Source organism: Ambystoma mexicanum, chromosome 3p (assembly GCF_040938575.1).
Source record: "Ambystoma mexicanum isolate Mex_15411 chromosome 3p, UKY_AmexF1_1, whole genome shotgun sequence".
Classification (NCBI taxonomy): Eukaryota; Metazoa; Chordata; class Amphibia; order Caudata; family Ambystomatidae; genus Ambystoma; species Ambystoma mexicanum.
Window position 1 is genome coordinate 1,273,635,609 of NC_090925.1, and position 21,700 is coordinate 1,273,657,308.

The 21,700-nt window shown below is 45.3% G+C and overlaps 1 protein-coding gene across 1 annotated transcript in view; it reads right to left on the reverse strand.

Annotated features, from left to right (window-relative positions):
• LOC138581454 (chondroadherin-like) overlaps positions 1–21,700 on the reverse strand; it is a 138,329-nt gene that overhangs the window by 80,101 nt on the left and 36,528 nt on the right. The window contains exon 2 of the mRNA XM_069652777.1: positions 10,481–10,923. Coding sequence (XP_069508878.1) covers positions 10,481–10,923 — 443 coding nt within the window. The remainder of the gene's footprint in view (positions 1–10,480; positions 10,924–21,700) is intronic.

Here is a 21,700-nt window from a genome sequence, read left to right on the forward strand (position 1 = left end):
AAAGCAAAGCAAGAATCAGCCCGAGGGGGAAGCAGAATCAAGCAAGACTGGACTTTCATGGGAAACCCTTGATCTATGATCTTTCAGAGAACTGACTTCCTTTGGACTTGAGAATTCAGGATTGTTGTATCTGAGGAAAACCCCTTTTTTATTTGCTGAACTATGACAAGATGGACGTGAACTGATGAACTTGAGAAAAACGATCTCCTGATAAAGAAACGTAATACTATGTGAGATTCCTGGACCCTCTAGGAGACGGCAGCGTAGATAAAAACACTGGGGGCAACCTATGGTGCCCACTTTCCCTTTTTGGGTATTTTTCGAATTGGTAGGGCCAGTTCAGAACTTAGAATTTGGACAGAGGACAAGCTTTATTATTTTGACTAATATTGACGAGCACCCTAAATTTAGCTTGGTAGGTAGGAAACTTGTCTTTTAGGAGTAGGGTCAGTAAGTCATTTTCTTTGAGTTAAATAAAAGCATTGTAAACTGAATATGTCTTCTGATCTGAGCCTTTCATCTGGCGGACCACACAATGCTCTCTCCAGTAGACCCTATGCTGCACCAGCTGATTCCGCTACCCGTAAGAGAATTCATTTTGCCGGAGTCTGAGCCACTTTACAATCTGCGATCCATCAGGAACCAGACAGAGCCAGTAACATAGACTTTTTGGGAACCCAACGTTAAGTTGTGCTGCAACATCACCGGCCTGGAGTCAACTGATCTACTTCAACTGGCCCAAGATGGTCATCTCTTAGATCCAGAAATTGCTGAAAACTGCAATGGAGGGAGCTGAAACAATCAGTTACCATGGATGATCCTGTCTTGCTGTCGAAGTGGCAGTCTTTGGTGCAGAAGTCTCTGTAAGAAGAGCCGCCTCAGCAACCAGGTCTTACTCAAACTTCTTGCGCAATCTCAATATCACTTGGCCTAGTAAGATCGTTGTCTCTGTCCTCCCTCTGTTCCCCCTCCCTTGCCTCATCGCGCCTTGAAACACTTGTGTATAGGTACATTACAAATGCCATATCATACCAATACGCCACCGCTTTGGTCAGGCTGTACTGTTTGCCATCCATGGACATCATGGGCATTTTGACCATGACCAAACCTTTGAACTGGTCTGCTCAAGATGTCAATTGCTAAGTCTGGCCACTGAAGTTGAAACCTAGTGACACAGCTGGGTGAGATGTGTAACCAGGAATACAGCTGCCTACCCTGCCACTTACCTCTGGCATCTACAAATATCCAGCCCTAGGGACCTCATCTGCATAGACTTCCTGTGTCTGACGATGAACCGGCAATGAATCCAGAATATCATGCGGGTTACTGATCATTCCACCCGCTACGTGCAGGCTTTTCCCACCAATCAGAGGTTCAAGCATACTCTCATGGCCAGGCTGAGCACCCTACAGCATGAAGAGAGCCAGCATGAAGCCACGCCTCTATACAACTGCACCAGAATTATGCCCCAATGTTTACGCCCTATTACCTACTGTTCCACCATGATACAAGGTTTCCAGTGTACCTGTGATTTGGAGTTTCACCTGATGGGATCTGTGGTGAAAACTATGCCAGCTATGCGAGACAGCTCCAACACCAGCTAGAGTAGGCCCTCCAGATTGCACAGGCAGCTGCAGACAAAACTGCACACAGAAGCACATGCGACCACAATGCTAAGGTCACGTTCCACTGATCGCAGCCTGGCGATCATGTGATTGTTGGCAGTGCAGGCTACAGAGGCCAGAGGAATCTCAGTGATAAGTGGGAGTCGCAACCTTTCATTGTAGAGCATCAGTTGGGCGATCGCCCTATGTTCCGACTGTGTGAAGAGCAAACGTCCCCAGAACCCTCTTCTTCTAGTCGAGGATGAGATTCTGATTCCTAATCCACAGGTGGAGGAAGCACAGCATCCTGTAAGGCCTCAATGAGGCAGCGCCCGTGAACTGCAAAATCACCATAAGCAGAGGCTTGTCAAGTTCTCCAGATCCAGGATAATGCAATGAGTACATCAGAAACTGCTCCACTCTGACACAGAGCCAACGGAGGTTGGCAACAATCTTTACTTAGGATTTGCACAGGTGTGGTCTTCCATTGCACACTCCCAAGATCCAGTTCCCATTGTCCTGAATATTCCAGAGCGTGCTCATGAACCTTTCCCAGAAGCCCTTGCTGTGCTGGCCACAGTTGCGGATGAAGTACCTTTCATGCATGCCGTTAGATTTTTTCAAACTTAAACCTCCAGATGGCCACTGACCGGAACAGGATATCGCCCCAAAGGGTAGCCCGTCTCCCACCGAAGATCAACCAGGGAGTGCTGACCAGTCAGTTATCAATCCCCAGGACTCCACTGAATCGTTCCTGTTGCCAGGCCCTTCTATTTCCATCTCTGCCACCGGAAATCCATGTTTACATTGCCCCCGGGGTGTTATGGGAGATTCCGGTGCATCTTCGGAGACAAGGATATTTTCCCCGAATATAGAGAAGGGGAAAGTGTAACCCCTGGCTAAATTCAGGGTTCACAAATCAATCCTCCGTTTTATAAGGTAATGCTGTGGGGACACCAATTCGTTGTATGTTAACTATAAAGGCACATGTGAACATGTTCAAGAACCATAATTATAACTATGATGCTTAATAGAGTGTACTTTATGCACTGTCTCAATGTCTTTGTCAGTTGCAAGGGGGTGAATTGAGGAATGAGTGCCACTCCAGCAACTGTCCTCTAGGCTCAATGGCTGCAATGATTCTCTCATGATCCGCGGGTAAGGCTCTGAAGTACTCTTCTACTGCTCTGCTGTTCCAAGTGGGGCCCAGAAACTTTGAATGAAATAAACATTGCTGGCGGGGACCAGGTATTTTCCTGAAGCAAATAGTCATCAGATTGCTAGATGTCGGACCACGAAGACTGCTGCCTGTCCTGCCACAGGCTTTGAGCCGTCACCTCGCCTGCATACATTTGATGTGTCTGAAAATGGATTGCTAAGCATATCTGCCCCCCGAATCGCTTAATAATTCAGCGAACCCTGTAAATCCCAAAAACAGAGAAGATGCAGGTGACTTTGGGGTTGGCCAAATGTATCCATCCAGGCTAAGTACATAGTCCAGTCAATAGCTTCATCGTCTTCAGTAGGTAGTGAAAACAGTGCGCTATTTAGCCAAAAGTAAACGCAAGCTGGAGCATATTCCACTTTCCCGCTCGCACTCTGCTATAACTTACTTGCTTCTCGTCCTCAGTCAGTTTGCTCTGCTTGAATAGCTAGGGTGCCCAACTCTGCTCCTCAGTGAGAAGAGAGAACATGCAGCTGGTTCCCTTTTGGTTTCTGACATGGAATGGATTGATGCTGTGCTGAGTCTACTTCCTGAGCCCGAGCTCCTTTTTATTCAGCTGAGGGCTGAATAGAAGGCATGCAGCTCACTGCGTCCAAGAAGAGGCTGACCACGGCTGCCATCTTGTATGCCGCTCCATCCGTACTTGTAACTTTTTCACTTAGAAACGTAGAGCGGTCAGGCATTTTGGGATCCTATGCCCAATAGGATTTGTATTAATAAATTGCCAGGAAGCAGTAGCTAAGTAGATGCCTTTTTTCACGGGCACCTATTCTAGTACTCTTCTCATTACACACTTCTCGACCTCTGGGAAGGCTAAGGAGCTCGTCAGGAGGTAAGCTGTACACATGGCGCTTCTTCAGCTGCCATGCCTGGGTGTTGGTACAGGCTAACGCCATGAGGATTTCCAAGGGCCCCACCAGGCAAAGCACCTGTAATTGACATAGGTGCCAGAAAAGCCTAAAACTGGGGCCAGAGAGTAGGGGCTCCCAAAGGTCCCATCTGCTCTCAATATTTGTATGGTTTCATAGCCACCTGATCCTGCATAACCCAGGGACGCGCCCTCTAACACCATGGGCCAATATCATGAGCATAATCGCCAAAAAACGCCTCGTGCACACCTCAGGTGCATTACAGCAAAAATGAACTCTGAAGTCCATCGAAGTCACAGACCCATGTTAGGACTATGTATTGATATCTGCATACGTGAGTTGTACCCCTCCTCTTACCTGCACGGAGATCCCAGTACCTCCCATGCATTCTCTTCCCCTTGTGCACTGCACACACTGTCCCCTTTTCATCCTCCAAGTTGATGTTTGAGTGGCGTATCCAACATGGCGGTCAGAATGTTTGGACATGTGGCAGGCAGAGAAAAGGGGTAGCGGAACATAGCAACCGGGTTTTTGAGCACACTTTTCAGCTTGACTAAAATGATGTAATGTACACATACACGCTCCTGGCCCCGCAGTGCAGTGCACATCATGGGCTTCATTGTGCCAACAAGGTACACAAACAATGCGCGGTAGGAAGAGGACTGAAGCAAGAAGCAAAGGCCAAAACGTGTGGTGGCATCCTTTGATTGTCAGGGAGCATGAAAAGCAGCACAGGCTACGCCCTGCCGGTGTGCAATCAAATTGGGGTACGTGCACCAAAGGAGCATCTCATGTTCGCCCCTCCAGAAGTCAACCTTTGAGCGGCATTTGTGGCAAGATAGAGTTCCTATTTAGAAAATGGAAGACCTGTCTGCGGCTCAGCATCACACAGAGCAAGTGCCTTTGGCGGGAACAGACCAGGGGCAGCACACCAGACTTTTGACGATGGAGAAGCAGAAACCAGGTCTGCTTCGACTCCTCAATCCTCACCTTTTGACTATTATATTTCAGGGTTAAATGTCAAATGTGACCGCTGGCCCTAATCATCCTCTGCCACCTGGTGGACCGGATTTTGGTCATAGGTACTGAAGATGCCCAGTTCCCGACTCTTGTTTGCCGGCCCCTTGAATGTAAGATACACATCCTTTACTAGAAGTTCACAACCAGTGCCTAGTGCCTCTCGCCCACTTCCGCTCAGCTCCATGGGTTATACCCAAGGCTATGACGACGATGGCATCCCATTTTAGGTGGTTAGTCCTCAAAGCTATATATGAGCAAGGGGGGGGCCCTGATATTCAGTGTTAACTCCTTCATAGAGCTAGACAAGTTTTCTATAGTGTGTGCTTGCAATGTGCTCTTTACAAGTGTCCATACTCATTCAAACAAGTTCTTTCTAGGCGCTGTTCTGCTCCAAACAGCTGTTCCAAGGCGAGCCCGCGTCCCAGATCACCCCATGCAAAAGCAGGGGTCGAAGGGCGACATTAATATGTATGTTTTGAAAAAAAGGATGATGACAGAAGGTGCTAAAGGTTGATGCATGTTTTATCTATTTTATTGTTGTAGATGGTGTGGCTCACCCTCGCATATATGAAAGAAAGTATATCTGTTTTTTTTGTCCTGAAGAAGGTTGCGCTAACAAGAGAGCACTATTGTTGATGCTCGATTATAGCAACTGAAACACGTGTCGACGTGAGGATCTGTTGGAACAACAACATACAGACAGTGTCACCTACAATAGATTTAGGGACCTAAATAGCATTCAATTGTATAAGATTAGAAAAATGACAGATGTGGTACTGTTTCATTTATAAAACCAATTTAGACTCTGTGCTGAAGAAAGTATGAGTGTGAATGAGTGAAAGAGAGTGAGCTGCGTGGTGTCATTGTATAATTTAATGGATTTTTAGAAATAGACTTTTTTATATAAAAAGAAAAAAGGTTTGATATATAAATTAAGCAGTGAAGAGTGTTTTGTGTGGTCATCCTCCATCTACAAGTCCATGTGCTTTATATTTCTCTCTGGATATGAGATGCAGCTGAACATAGTGGGAGACCATGGAGAGCCTATGGGGACACCACAGGGCAGTTGGTTCGGGGTTAAGGAAAGGGCCCATTCCCCCTTTTGTTTTCTACATGCCAGAAAGTTGCAAAAGCGCCGACCTTTCGTTGCATGATGTTCTAACCTGTATAAAACAACCTTGTGTCCTGTGCTCTTGAAAAGCATAGAAAGGGTTAAAAGAACACGAATGAGCATGTTCCCCCGGTCATTGAGTCTAGGAACATCATCCCACGCGCAGCCGCTTCAGTACAATGTAATATTCCAATCATTAGCGGAGCCTTTTGCAGCTGGTGTTGGTGACGGGGTTGTTATTGCAGTTGTCTTGCTGTGGCTTTCTCGAGCGGCTTGCCCTGGGAAGGAGATTGCCGATACCTTGAGAATTTTCCAGACGAGGATGATTCTTATAGCTGACTACACAAGCATCAGTGACCGCCGCGCTATACGGCCCTTCACTGGAATGTGTGGAGGGAACCTCAATGCCACTGAGCGCTCATCCTCAGAGAGCCCATGGTCAGCTTTCCAACCCAAACTCCTGTCACGTAAAGATGTTCTGAGTCCTGTGCTTATGGGTAATGTGAGGGTTACTCACCCCTTTCTCTCTATGGCAACAATAGGGTTTCTCTGTGGGGGGCCTTCCTTTTCTCAGAGCCAGGTGGCCAGATGTGTCCCTGGCTTTGAGTTCTTCTTAGGAAGACTGCAGAGCTGCCTTTGGAGGGATGAGTCTATGAGTCAGGCTGATTCCATCAAACATCCAGGAGTTGAAGGCTGCCTTTTCTGTCTTCATCTTGAGGAGTAATGATGGTTTCCGCCGGCAACACAGCGCTGCTGTTCTATCTGGTCTGAACAAGGTGGCGTTTTCTTTTATTTATTTATTGATTTATTTTTTAATTTACATGTTTATTGATTTTTAAATATAATACATCTCAAAATATATAACCACTAAATGAACATAAAACAGAAAAGTCAGGATCATCACATTAATGAATACACATTCCCTATAAAGAGGAACATTACAGATTTGATCTAAACCAGGAAGACAATAGTCTTAGAAATCCAAAAATCTACCCCAGATTTGATCAAACAAATTCATTTTCTTATCCCTGTATAAAATCAATCTTTCCATTCTGGATACTTGTTTCAGATCATCTATCCAAAGGTGGCGTTTTCTGACTCCTTTCCTGCGAAGATATACATTTCAGCCTGTCACACATGGGGGTGGAGGGGAGATGGTTTAGAACAATGAGGCAGGCAGGGTCAACAGGTTACTGTTTACACCCTCGCAAACATGTATTGCAAGAGGAGAAAGTGAACCCCCTTTCATAGAACTGCGGTTACCCAATATAACTTTTCACCTTGATTGACAATATGAATTTGACGATATTTGGCTCATGGCTGGGCAAGGAGTTCCACTTTGATCATTATTTATGAAGGTACGACTCCCCACCCCCCAGAGGTACATCTAAAGTTGCTCTGCAGAGTTAGTAGAAGTCCAGTGCGCCAGATGATTTTGGTATGGCTCACGTGGCCTAACGCGTTGGGGGTTTGTGGACTTCACTTATTCGCATTCAGAGGTAGAAGGGGTCTATCACAGCAGTGATAGATATATGCAATATATGAATGTAGTGATATGACTCCGGGCACCCTGATTCATGACATCTAGCTATGAGTTTCTTTCCTTTTGGCCCCCGTACAGGCTAAGCTACAAGTCTCATGTAGCACCTAAAAAATAACCAATGCATTCTTCAAATAGGCGAAGGAGGAAGCTCTGACCTCCCTGGGAGGCCAGGGAGGTATTCACTAGACAGCATCATCAAAGCAAGCGAGTCATCCTGGACTCTGGAAGAGGAGACTGATTTGCTCTGGAACAGCCGAGACTGTGTGCGGCTTTCGATCTAATTTGGCCAGTGCTGGTGAAATGCCATAATTGGCACAGCGAGGAAGATTCCATCTGGCTGCATCTTTGTAGAACCCTGACCTGAATTTAAGAAGGTTGCTTGTGTTTTCTACAGACCAAACACAATCTGTTTTGCTTCTCAAACAGCTTTTTCTCTATGATGTTCGCAATCCAGAAGGACGACTCCAAGGCTTCTTTTCCAATGAGGCTATTTCTTTCCTACTACAATCTCATTGTTTGAGAACCATCTTCTGCCCCGAAAGCATTTATGCTTATGTGGGACCGGCCAAGTTGGCATCAGTGGCTCGCCAAAGACACATTTCCATTGAGGCGAGGTGCCAATTTGGGGATACCACACGCTTGCTGTCTGGACTGCGGTCCTATGGCTTGCTCTTTCTCCTGCTTGTGAAATATATAAAAGAAGGGTTCTGTGGATGTAGCAGTAGATGCAACGTAGTTCGCTTCCGATCACATGATCAGATCGTGATCATGTGACGGATCACTATAGTATTTAAATGTGATTCGGGACGGAAGGCTGCTTCGGCAGCCGCTTTTCCGTTCCCGGATCGCATTCAAAACATATGACAGTCAGGTAAAGTGCAGTTTGGGGTTATAGGGATTATTGGGACCTTTTTGAACTGTAGCTTTGTTGCTAACTTTCTTTGTTAATTATTGTTTAAGACATTGAACGAGTGGTTTCTTACTATTAGTTAGTTTCTGTATTTACTCTTTTCATTTTAGAATTGGTTTATCCAAACTGCTGTGGTTGAAGACTAGTACTAGTGATTACCTTTTAGGGCAAACAGGATTGTCGTTATATTCGAAGTTCAATGAGATTGGTAGAAATTCTTCTTTGGCGGCTTCAAGTGTGGTGGTAGAAGACCCACATTAATTGGAAGGTCAGTTGTACCAACTTCCTTTGGTGTTGCCATTATTAGCCCATACTTGTTCATTTAGACCATGCCTAATAGTAGAGTGACAATATATATTTTAGTGTTTTTTTGTAGAAGTTCAAGAAATGCAATCAACATTAACACCTGATGAAGGGGCCCGATCCCCGAAACGTGTAGTGCATTAATGTGATTGTAAAATGGCACTGCAGCATTGGGGGTGCAAATGACAAAAGCCACTTTTTGTGGAATTTAAGAGACTTTTTGTCTTGTGAGATCCCATGTGGACTTGCGTATTTTGAATTGTACTTAGGTTTTCGTATAGATATCAATGAATGATGTAATTCTTTGTATCATATGTACCTACTCTTGGTTTGAATATGATGTGGTAATTTTTCACTGCAAAAGAAAATCAACATATTTTTGGTGACATAAAGGTATTATGCACTGTTCTGTTTCGAATATTTGTTCATTTTTGATTAATTATTACTTATGCTCATTTAAAAGTGTGGGAAGGGACTTTGTCCCAAACGGAGTGACCAGGTTCACGCCTCAGTGGCTTACTGAGGCTATAAGTTTTGTTAGTAGATGCAACGTACTCATCCCCATGACCTCTTACAAGTGCACACATGCATTATTACAATTATAATTGGTTATTTATAACGCGCTTAATACCACGAGGTTTCTAAGCGCAGACCCGAGGATCGAACCTATCTTACTCTGCATCGTCTTGCTTCCAAGGTGAGCGCATTGCCCCTGGGCTATCCTCCCGCATGCATGCCATGGGATGAGATGGTAGGCAAAGGAACTGAGTAATGGAAGGCTGTGCATGGGGGTATGTGCAAACACAGTCCGCTGCAAATGGATTCGGACGCTCCTCTTTTGCTGTGTCAAAGTGTTTCACTCTCGCCCTCTACAGGGAAGGATGCCCCAAATGTATACAAGAAAGTCGTTAATGGACTAAGAATGCAACATCCAATACATTGAGTAGCTTGCTCTCCTATTATGCACTGTGCCATTTTGAATTTCCTGGGAACTTCTCTCACGGCCTCCAGTCCCATACTATCCTGCCTCTCTCTTTAATGGTTATCTGCTATATCCTCTCCTTAGCTGGGGTTTCTCACGGCCTTTCAGCCCCCTCTCTATTTAGGTTTCTCTTGCTGCTTCTCTCTTCCAAACATCCTTGCCTTTAGTTGACCTAGCGTTTTCTCATGGGCTTACATCTCACCCTCCGCTTTCCCCAGCCGAGAGTTCCATCGCAACTCTTCCGCCATTCTTTTCTGATCCAAATATTATCTCGTAGCCTTCAGCCCGTCCTTTTCTAGGCCTGAACTCATGTTGACATTTGCCCTGCTCTCTTCTTTTTAAGGCCTACGTTTCTCTCAGGGCCTAGTCCTCTGCTTACTTGGGTATAGGGTTTTCTCACAACGCTCAATCTATTCCTTACCAGGTTCCATGGATCTCTTGCAGTCCTCTGCCACATCCTTACCTAACACCCAGACTTCTCGTCGTCTTGGCCTGAGGTTGCCCACCTTCACTTCCCTCTATTCTCGGGCCTAATGTACTCTAGCTGATCTTCACCCATTGCTCTCCTTATCTAGGCCTAGGTTGCTCTTCTTTTCTCAAAGCATCACCTTGCCTGGAACATGGATCATCACACAGTGTTCCACCTTGTCCTCTCTTTACCTCAGTCTGGTGATCTCCTCTTGCCTTGACCTCCCCATTGTCTGGCAACACAGTGATCCCAGATTTAGGCCTTGTCTTCACCTTACCTGAACCTAGTGTTCTATATCAGCCCTTTGCAGTTTCTTCTTCTTACACAAGTGTGGGGTACTCTTGTTGTTGACTCCTCGTCCTTCCCTTACCTAGACCTATGGAACTCCCCTTGACCTCTGCACCCCCCTCCCTGTGCACAACACCCACAATGCGATTTCTGTACCTGGGCCAAGAAAAGTGAGCTTGTTGTTTTCCAGGTGCAAGTACAGTAACCTGCTGAGGTTCCGGAAGGTTCCCTCCTCGAGGCTCTCCAGAAGGTTGTTGTCCAGGTGTAGGTACTCCAGGCTGTGCAGGTCCTCAAAGGTCCCTGGCTGAATGTTGCGCAGGCCACAGTAGCTCAAATGAAGGGCAGAGAGCTGTGAAAGGCCTAAGAAAGCTCCAGTGTCAAGGCTTGTCAGGTTATTGTAGTCTAGACGTAGCTCCAGCGTGCCCTCAGCTAGGATGGAAGGCACAGAGGTCAGACTGGCATTGGAGCACAGGATGTGGTGCTGTGGCTCCAGGCATGCGCAATCGGCAGGGCAGGCGGAGGTCTCCTCAGCCTTCAGTGGCAGAATAACTCTGACCAGAACCAGTAGGAAGGTCCAGTATCTGCTCATGATGTCGAACCTGTGTGGGTAAAAGAAAGAAAACCTGTCAGAAAGGAAAGCCATGTCCTTCATAATCCCTCCCCACATACTTACATTCCTCTCTTAGCCATTTCCACACACTGCACGACTTCAAACAGTAATAACAGCAGCAAAATGGAGACAGATGGTAATGTGTCTGGGCAGGTTAGAGTACACTTGTGTGCATGGAGGTATCATGTGCCCCCTACGCAGGGATGTCACGAAATATTTCCAAAGTGTTCTACCAAACCATATACATCCCCCTCCCTCCATGAACAGCTTTAAACACACCCAAGGCGATGCTGTGGAAACTCACGAAAAAGGAGCATCTGAAAAAACTTGGATTAAAGCTTCAAACTGGGGTACTGAGTCTCCTGTTACAGACACAATTCAGCTATTAAAACCCGGGAAAGACAGATTGGTCAATCACAATCTGCCATGATTGTGACCTCACCGTCTGCACCCAAAGGGAGAAAAAAGCGGGGAAAAAATGGCTGCTGACATTGAAATAGAAAAGGGACTGCATCCCTCTTGCATGCTCATGGAAGCAGCCATTTTTTTAAAATACTTTCTTTCTTTGACAGGAAATGGACTTGCGCAGAGCTGATCGACCATCGGAGGAAATAAAGAAAGAAAACGATCCGTGCCGCGGTAAATCCCGAAAGCTCAGGCTGGCGGGCTGTTAAATCCCATGTCCGCCACTCAGCCGCGGCGTGAAAGCTATATTACACTTTAGAACATTATATTATTATAGCGTTGTTATGATGTCACTTTCTTGTTGCAGGGCAATTGTGACATCACTGTCTTGTTACAATACAGTTGGAGTGCCTCATTCTCACGACAATACCATTGGTGTTTTTTCCAATCAAAGGTATTCAAATGGGAATATAACAGAAAACAAGAATTTGAGGTCTCAATCACATTTACCTGAGCCCAAGCTAACAGTAGCTTCACTAACGATGGCGGCTCTAAAAAGGTTACCCAGCTCTGATCATTGTTTCATTAAACTTCCCATTTCCTGGCTGCCCGTTCCCCCAAGGAATTGCCTTTAAAGGACTTTGCATTCTTTTCCAAGCCATCCACCACAAACCCCATCTTGCAATCCAAAATGTACTACACATTCCATTCTGCAAACTAACATGCATACAAAAGCAAGTGTTTACCCACTGTGTTACCAGAGCATGGAACACCCTACCTCTTCACACCCGCACTGCACCCTCCATCACCACTTTCATCACCACTTTCAGAAAGAGCCTCAAAGCATACCTGTTTCCTCCACACATGACCTCGCTCCTCCATCTCCTCTGCCACCACTCATCTACCCTAATCTTTCTATCCTATCCTAAAAACCTTTTGTAGCTTCTGTTTCACAGCCCACCTTTTTAATCTTTGAACCTTGTAAGATGCTCCGAGGCCATCTGGGTAGGGCCAGAGTTGAACAAAAATTCAAATAAAATAAATAAAGTAATTGAATTGTATAATTAACTGTGTTCAGTTGTGGAAAGTTGTATATTTTATATGTTAAGTGAAGTGGGCTTGTATCGTGCAACTGACATTATGGCAGCCTAATTGCACGTGGCTATAACAGAAAAGAGGTGGGTGTTGGGGCAAAGGAGAGGCACATGCAAATTCTGAAATGTTATTGAGTGGAGGTAAGAGGTACCTCAGTCCTGAGTGCCGCTAGGGTCCTGCGTGGTTTGTGGTGGTGACGCTTAAGTACGTTTTTTATCTGAACAGCTTCCATTACTGCTACCTGGTCATCTGTTCATTCTCGGAGCCTTCCCGTTTCTATTATACGATTTAGCGTAACGGTCTTCTCTGACATTATAGCTCGTTGCAGCTTCTCGGACGATAGCCCATTAAGGATCTGCAGACGGATTGCAAAGTCTTTGTAGGGAAATTCACACTCGACTGCCAATTCTCTTGCGCAAGTCATAGATTGTCTTTTTCTCCCTCTGTCGGGTCATGCAGAAATGGAATCTTTCATAGTCTGGGTTGAGTTTGGGCTTAAATTTGTTGGTTAGCGCTGCTTCGGCCAGGTTGTAATCGTCTGCTGTCCCGTTGTTAGGATGTGTGTTGAACAGGCGTAATGCTGCAGCGCCAATGTTAAGTAGCAGAAGTGTGCGTTTTCTTTTCTCCTCTGTTATGTCCCTTGCTAGAAGGTGGAGTTCAAATTGCTGGAGCCATATGCCCCATCCGAGGGCTGCCCCCGTGGTGTAGGGGTCAAACGGCTTCATAAGTATGGTTTGTGAGGTTTCCGGGCTATCTAGCCTGAGTATACTGTCCCTTCGCGCCGCTGGTTCTTGACGGGCTGGTGTGTGGGCTCAACATTTTGGTTCACTTGTCGAAATCCTGGGCTTTGCTGTTTGTCCATTGTGAGTGTTTCCGCACTCTTTCTGTGCTTGTGTTGGCACGTGTGCCCACACGAGCTTCTGGGTAACTGACTCCCACCAGGCGGTCTGGGAGTAGTGATGGAGGTGGGCCTTGCCTAGGGCTCTCTAAATGTCTCTGCTTTGAGTGCTGTGCGTGTAATTATCGTGGTTTACCTTTCCTTGGCTGTCTGGCCTGTGTGTTGCGAGGTATTAGGCAGGGCGCGCGGAGGCTTGCGTGCGTCGCATCATGTTACCATGGGCTGTTTTAGGCCTTCTAGATCGCATGTTGCCGAGTGTTGTGCAGGCAGCGGAGTGGCGTGTGGAATGTTGTAGTCGTTCGTTCATCAGCGTTCCATGTTAGCAGAGTGCCGTGTGGAACGTTGAAGTCATATTATTTTTTTTCCTTGACACGCATGCAGTGTCAGGCCTCACACATTCAGAGCAATAAAACACAGGACTCGCTTGCTCAGTCGCTTGGTCCAGAATGACGTTCTTCCGGCCCGACCTTTATTTCCCCGCCCATGTCACGTTGCTCGGGTCTCCCTTCGCCACCTTGTGACTGGGCCCAGCTTGATAACACCTCCGGAGGGAACGGAAAGCTGAAGCACGGTATCTTTACACAAATAAATATACGTCACCAACAGTCCTCTTTTGCCACCATTCAGCCCTAATTAATCCGCCAAACATTTAGCGCGTGAACTCTCTCCCATTGCTTCTGGCAGGCTGATTGATGTTTCAATATAATTGAAGTTACAAGGGTTTTCGGATTCTGTCTCCTCCCCTACATTCGTTAACACATCATGAGCAGAATCAATTTTGTTATATTAGAATGTTTAAACCTACAGCTTCAGTCCCTACAATTATTTACAAGTCCCTCTTTACAGGGACTTGTAAATAATTGTAGGGACTGAATCTGGAGGCTGATTGACGTGTCAACAAATAGAACTATGTGATGACATTTCTGGGCAGGCAATAGCAGGTTGCTAAACAAACTGTTGACCCGGAAGACATTTTCTCTGTCCCTTAGATGTGTAGATAAGTGAGGACTGTAAATAGAGGTGAATGGGCGCAGTCTAGGTGGACTGGGAAAGGCCCTAAACGAGCAATCAACTTGTCTCATGCGAAGCGTGAATAACGTATTAGTTCCTGTTTTTTCTTTCCATTTTGGGGATTGCAGTCTAGCGCTTATATTGAAAAACGTCCACAAAACAGTCCCCATAGTTAAAGGAAAAGAGCAGGATGCAGACCCTACAAAAACCAGACATGTGTGTCCCTCAGGAAGATGGAAATCGACACCCCACCATACACAGTGAATCACAATGTATCACACATGCATGTACACAACTCCACAAAGGTGACACTGGCAGGCTTACAAAGCTGCGAAGATGAACTGAATTGAAAGCGTTTAATAACTGTTTGGTGTATTTTGACCTTTTTCCTGTTGAGTGCATTACTCATTGAACTTCAGACTCAGATTGTATGGAATATTATTGGGCCATGTCACGTGTTTCGGTATAATATTGCATGCAGCAGAAGATACACATTGCAGATGAAACTCTGCCCGCCACGAGGCCCACTAATGCCAAGGAAGCACTGTACTCTGAACCCGTGGCTATGTGCATTCTCTCTGCACTGTTTGGATCGGTTGAAAAGTGTTTGTGTTAACACAAGTGAAGGAAACATGTCCTGGCACACCTTCATTACTTGTGTTGAAACAATGTAGCGGCCTCACAAACGCGAATTTGAGCGCATCACAGATGCGCACAGTCAGATCCTCCGCACTGGAGTTCATTCTGATCAGGGGCGTGACATGAATGGAAGGCGGAAAAGGCTTACGCAAGGTTTTTCCGCCTCCTATTAACATCATGCCCAATTTTCATTCCTTTATATGGTGAGGAGGAGGGGCGAAACGCAACTTGCGTTTCAGCCTCCTTCCTTCCTCTCCGCCATACAAATGGGCCAGCGTTTGCGCCGGCATGCATTTTCATGCCGGTACAAATGCTTAGTATCCCTATGGAGCCCGCCGACTTTCTGTACCAGTTCATTTTGCTCCAGGACATAATTTGGCGGCGGGTAGCCATCACATGTAGACATACATGTAGCAGCTCCCTGCTGCCAAATTGTGGTCATTTACACAGCAGGGTGCTAATATACATGGCAAAAGGCGGTGTACGCTGCCTTTTGACCTGCACATTTGCACTCTGCTGTGCAAATATGGCAGGCAACGTGTACAATGGATCCCTATGGGCTCCTCCTGCTTTATGCTGGTGCATGAAGCCGGCAGGCACTATAGGGATCCCCAGCATTTACGCCAGCATGAAAATGCATGCCGGTGCAAATACTGGAACATTTGTATGGCGAAGAGGAAGGGAGGTGGCCGAAACGGAACTGGGGAAAAGTTCTTGCATGCAGTGTTACTAAATAGATGTGTACATTATCATGTGCATTTCCCAAGGGAAGTAGTCCTCTGCACAGGCCACACAATCTTGTGACATCACTTCCTACGGCCATCTTAATTTGGTCCAACTTCCAGCTAAAGGCCACAACACACTCCTCTGGCAACACCAAAAAAGAAGAAATAACCTCATCCCAGCAGAGTCAGGGACAGCATTTGAGAGACCAACCACTGATTGAATAGGTGATCAGGTGACTAGAGAGTGTAATGTCTTATCAGAACTGCGTAGGGGTATCCAGCCTGGGGCATTCCAGTTAAGGGCAAAACAGTAAAAGGTGAAGAACAGCCCTCAACCACCCTCTTTGCCTCTTTGCATATGAGCGTTTGCTTTTTCCTTCCTACTCCTGTGAGTAACCCGAGCTTGCTAATTATTCTGCTGTTTCTACACACTGCTCTCAGCCATGCAAATGATGCATTGGCTCGTGCTGCTCCTCCTACTCCCCTCTCCCGACACTTTCTCCAATCACGGTACAACGTCCTCCTTTCCTCTCCCTATCATAAAACCCATGTCTCAAAACTCCAGTTTCTTCATCTCATCACTTTATCTTTATTTATTTATATTCTGGATGAACAATGCTCTTTTGATCACAAAAGAACATACAATAGATAAGAAATCAGATTTGATGGGAAGCAGTGAGCTTCTTACAATGGGGTGATTTCAAGTGATATTATGACCTGCTTGTGGAGGGGAGTAAATCTAACAGTCACCTGGAACAATACATGGGTGGACTTACTTCGATTAAGGACAATCAGGTTTCCTCTCCCGTCACTCCACGGAAACTGCTCTCATTAATGTCTCCAATTTCATTGCCTTTGCTAAGCACTCCAACCTATCTTTTATCCCAATTCTCCTTGACCAGTCTGCTGCCTTTGACACTGTCATTCACTCTGATCTCCTTGATACTCTCTTTTCTCTGGATTCATAATCGAGCCCTTGCCCTGACTAAATCCTACCTAACACCTCCTACATTCTCTGTCTCCTGGAACAACAACACCACTCAACTCACTCCTCTAACTGTTGTTGTTCCACAAGTGTCTGTCTTGGATCCTCTCCCCTTTAAACTCTACACCTCTGCTCTTGGGGCACTAATCTCCTCATTTTGGTTCTCGCACCACTCTTCATGGACAGTACCCAAATCATCTTCTCTTTCCCTGAGCTTTCCTCTGATCCCGCAATCAACATTTCAAACTGTCTCTCTGCCATTAAATGTTGGATGTCTTTGCACTCTCTTATGTTAAACTCTTCCAAAACAGAGGTGCTCTTCTTCCTTTTCAAATACTCTCTCTCATCCCCTTCCCTCCTCTCCCAGTAGGGGGGAGGGTCAGTTCTCATCTGACACTCTCCCCTACTCCTCTTCAACTAGAAACCTTGGAGTCATCTATGACTTTTTTCACACGTTCTTTACTTTCAACTGCAAAACGGCAACAGTGGCTCCCCTCAACCTCCTAAATATTAGTAAAATCAAGCAACTCTTTCCTTTCAACATCTCTTAACCACTCTTGTCTTCTCTAAATTGGACTATTGTGCCCCAACTATGCTTTATGTCCTCTTGACAAGATCATTAACTTGCTACCAGGACTCTCTTTGAGCTCCCTCACGTTACACCTACTTCCTTTTACCGTCACCAGGCTGGAGGATGGATGATGCAAAACGTGGCCATTTAAATGTCCTCTAATGGTTCACAAATGAATCCACAGTAAGGCACCACCATATATATCCTTCTCTTTCGAATTCTACAAACCTTCTCGTAATCTGTGCTCTGCCTGTTGAATTACCCTTGTGGCACCCCGCTCTCCCTGTGCTACCTCTTGCTTCCACTCTTTCTCTCTTTTTGCTCCATTTACATGGAATTCTCTTTCCCCAGACATCTGACAAACAGTCCACAATGATTTGTTCAAAACCAAATTAAAACCCTACCTCCTCACCTCTATGTTACCCTCTTAACCTACGTCTCATTTGCCTTCTAGCTAACATTTTTCCCTCGCCTCTAACCTTCTTCTGTCCCTCATTTTCTATGCCTCCCGTCTAGCACTTCATCTATCATGGTCACATCCCTAACACAGCTGGCTGTACCACCTACCTGTACCTAAATATGTTGAATGTTGATTGTCCTTGATCTATGTAAGTCCACTGATGTATTGTCTGTGGTGTCTATTCATTTACTCTCCACCACAACATGGTCAGAATGTCACTCAAACTCACCCCTTTGTCAGTAGCTCACTGCTTCCTGTCAAATCTGATATCTTATTTATTGAGGGGATATTAACTGAGGCGGCAGGCCGACCCTGTCTGTAACGGCCCACCGCCGAAGTTAAGGGCTCGAGTGAAGCGAGAGTCACTTAACGAGGGCGGCAATGCCGTTACCGACAGGGTCAGCCCGCCGCCGAGGTTAATATTGCCATTACACCCGTGTAGTTTTAGTTTATGGGTGCTAATGTTATTATTTTTTTTAAAGGAAAAAAAAGGAAAGCATTGTCTCTGCGCCAACTGGATGTCTTGCAGCATTACGTTGATGGAGGAAAAATACTGCACCAATATGGCCGCTATGGAAATGGAAGGCGAGGCTCCGTATGGAGCACCGCCTTCAATTTCCATGGGGGTCACACTGGTTTGGAGATTGCAGGAGCTGTGCCGAGGCAATGGTCCTATGTTTGCAGGCACTGGGTGCATGATCGATCTTGCAGAACTCCTATATTTCTAACGTCTGCTGTTCATGGAGGCCCTGATAATTTAATTGTGATCAGGGGGAGGAGGGAAGAGGGACAGAAAACAAAATTGTCCCATTTTTTGGCAGCACTGTGTGTGCGTTTTCAGGCAGTGAGGATTCCAACTCTCTGGAGCATTTTGTGAGTCTGCTGTGATAAATTGTTTATGAAACGAAATGTTTGTTCTGTTATTTTTTACAAAATGGCATGTAGCTGAAGCAGAGTACTACACTGAAGGTTGGGGTCAAGGGTTAAGTACGCTTGCGACAGAGCGTGAGAGCTCATCAATGCTCGGAACGTGGGCTGTCCCTGGTGAATACAGCCTGCACTCCGAGCATTTTCATTGGTTAATGGTGACTTGCAGGGTGCTAATTAACATCCTTTTGCGATCCAAAGAGCAATGTTCTTCCCTGTGTATAAATAAATAAACAATGCTTTGTAAATCTGGCTCTAAAATTGCAAAGAAATTCATTCAGCACTATCCATTTCTATTATTTCTTTGACTTTTCCTCAGGCCTTTTCTTAAGGAGGTTTATAAGGAAGGGAAAGGGGGGATCCTCTTTGTATTTTATAGAGGGGCCTGAGTCTGGAGGACGAATTTACACTGCAAAGAGAGGGGGTTGGACTCTGGCTGCCTCTTCCTCTGAGACACTAACAGGTGTCGCGCTAGCATACATGAGACCAAGTCTACGCTAGTAAGACTTGTGATTTTTTGTAATAGAACCCAACAACAATTTTTCACGGGTGCTTAAGAATTTTTATTTGGGACACACCCCAAAAGATTTTTTTAAAAAGAACATAGACAAACTAAAAGTCCATTGTTACAAATTGTATTTTCATTATATTGTATCGGCATATAATGTCAACAACACTTAGTCATTAATACAACAAGGTTATCAAATGCAATATTATTGTTCATGCACTGAGAAGGAGTCGACACTTAGATGTGTTTCCAGCTATATAACAACGCAGATGTAGATGGTGGGTTGTTCTATAGCTTTCCTCAGGACTGTGAAATCGGGTAGTCTTGTGTGTGTTTCTCTGACCAAGCTGTGGATGAGGAACAAGAAAAAACAAAAAAAAAAAAAAAAAAAAAAAAAAAAGGGGGGGACATGTGCTGTTTAAAAGGGTTCTATAGAATAAAAAACTAAAAAGCATGATGCTAAGCTCAGACATACCTGTCTTCAACAGTATTTTGTCTCAGGGCAGGATGGTGCGTGGGGAATGGCGAATCCGAGTATGCCAGACCAGGTGGTGATTGTTCTCTGGAGTTGCAGGAGAGGTATCCGCTGCAATATATAGGACACAGCGTGTGTTAGATGCAAGTGTCCTACTTGTGTCATGAAATTGACACTGTGCACGTGAAAAATTAAGGTGCTGTTTGCCTATTATTGGCCGGTACAGAGTGTAGTTGGCTGTGCGTGGACACATGTCTCATATTATAATATATAGACAATATATCCAAAAGGGATGTCAATAGACTGTTATAGTCACTTTGGTATTAATACTTGTAACACCCCGAAGGAGAGGGCGAGATGCTTACCTTCTCGTACTGGGGAGAGCTCCTGAAGTGAGCTGTGTCGCTGACCGTGCTCCGCACATGCGTGGTGTCACGTCGGTGAAGCGGGCGACCAGAAAAGGGTGAACCAAAATGGTTTGCGCATGCGTGAGTAAATAGTGGTGGAGTTACCGCGCATGTGTGGGAAAAGAAAGTGTACGTGCGTTCATGGCTGGGATACTGTTGCTATGTCGCGTCAGAGATGGGTGTTGTCTGTCTGCACAGTGGGTTAGTCCTGTGGTTTGCAATGTATACAGGGGGGCTGTGTAGTCTATGTGTTTTCCAACAGTACAGTACAGTCTGCATTTCATACATTTTGAGATTGAATTTCAGTAATACAGAGCACGTACATGTGTATTTTGATTAATACAAACATGCGGACATTAACATACATAGAATTTTGCACCTCATTCTATCCTATGTAACATGATAATTGGTTAATGAGGAAAAAAGGGAAGTATACTAGTGGGAGGTAATTAAGGTGTGTTTAGAAGAAAAGGTTCCACTCTATGCAGATGTTTAATCCATTCTTCACCGTATCTAATCTGTGGATCCATTTCTGTTCCAATTTTCCCAGGGCTAGGTCTCTGTCACCTCCTCGTTCCTTTTCATCTATGGTTTGGATGATCGCCCATTGAAAGTCTGTATATTTATGTTTAAGTTTGCTAAAGTGGGCCACTAAAGGTTTGTCCTCAACAACGTTTTTTAAGCATGATCTGTGTTCGCAAATACGTTGCCTCACCTCTCTTTTACTTTTGCCGATGTATAATAGATCACAGGGGCACCGTATTACGTAAATACTCCACTTGGTACGGCAGTTGGTGAAGGTTTTGTACTTCCATTCTAGGCCGTTAAGCGAGATGGTTTTTTGGTCCTTTGTCAAATTGCAGACTGAACAGTTGCCACATCTGTGATGTCCAATGACAGGGGGGAGATCCCATAGGTTGGTCTGATTGGATTTTTTTGTGGAGCCTGGGTATGTGTGTACTAGGCGATCCTTAATATTCTTACTTCTTTTAAATGCGAATCTAGGCTTTTCGGGGCTAAAATCTTCTGTTTGTAGAAGTTTCCAATTTGATAGCACTGATTTTCGAATACAATTGCTTATTGGGGTAAAGGTGGTGACACATGTCATTTTTTCAGCGTGTTCCACTCTCGGTCTCTTGGTAAGACATGTTTCCCTACTCATATGTCTTGCTGTCCTACGTGCTCTACGTATAATATTGGGTGGGTACCCTCTTGCTTTTAGGCGAAATTCTAGGTCCTTTCCATTTTTGTCATATTCTGGTAGGGTGGTACAGTTTCTCCGTATCCTAAGGAATTGGCCGAAAGGGAGGTTTTCCCTGAGTGATTGTGGATGAAAGCTTCCAAAGTTTAACAGTGTGTTTTTGTCTGTTGGTTTTCTGTAGAGGGTAGTGACGAGATTGCCTTCTTCTGTAGTTTGAATGTTGAGATCCAGGAAGGGTATACTGTCGTTGTTTGAATGCATGGTGAATTTGATGCACGGGTCTACGGTGTTGAGCCAGGTATGGAAAGATTCTAATTCCGGAGGAGTGCCTCTCCAGACGGTGAAAACATCGTCGATGTATCTGACCCAACCGATTAGGTTTTGTTTATATACGTTGTCTACGTTGTAAATGTGCTTGCTTTCCAAATTGTCCATGTACAGGTTTGCTATATCCGGAGC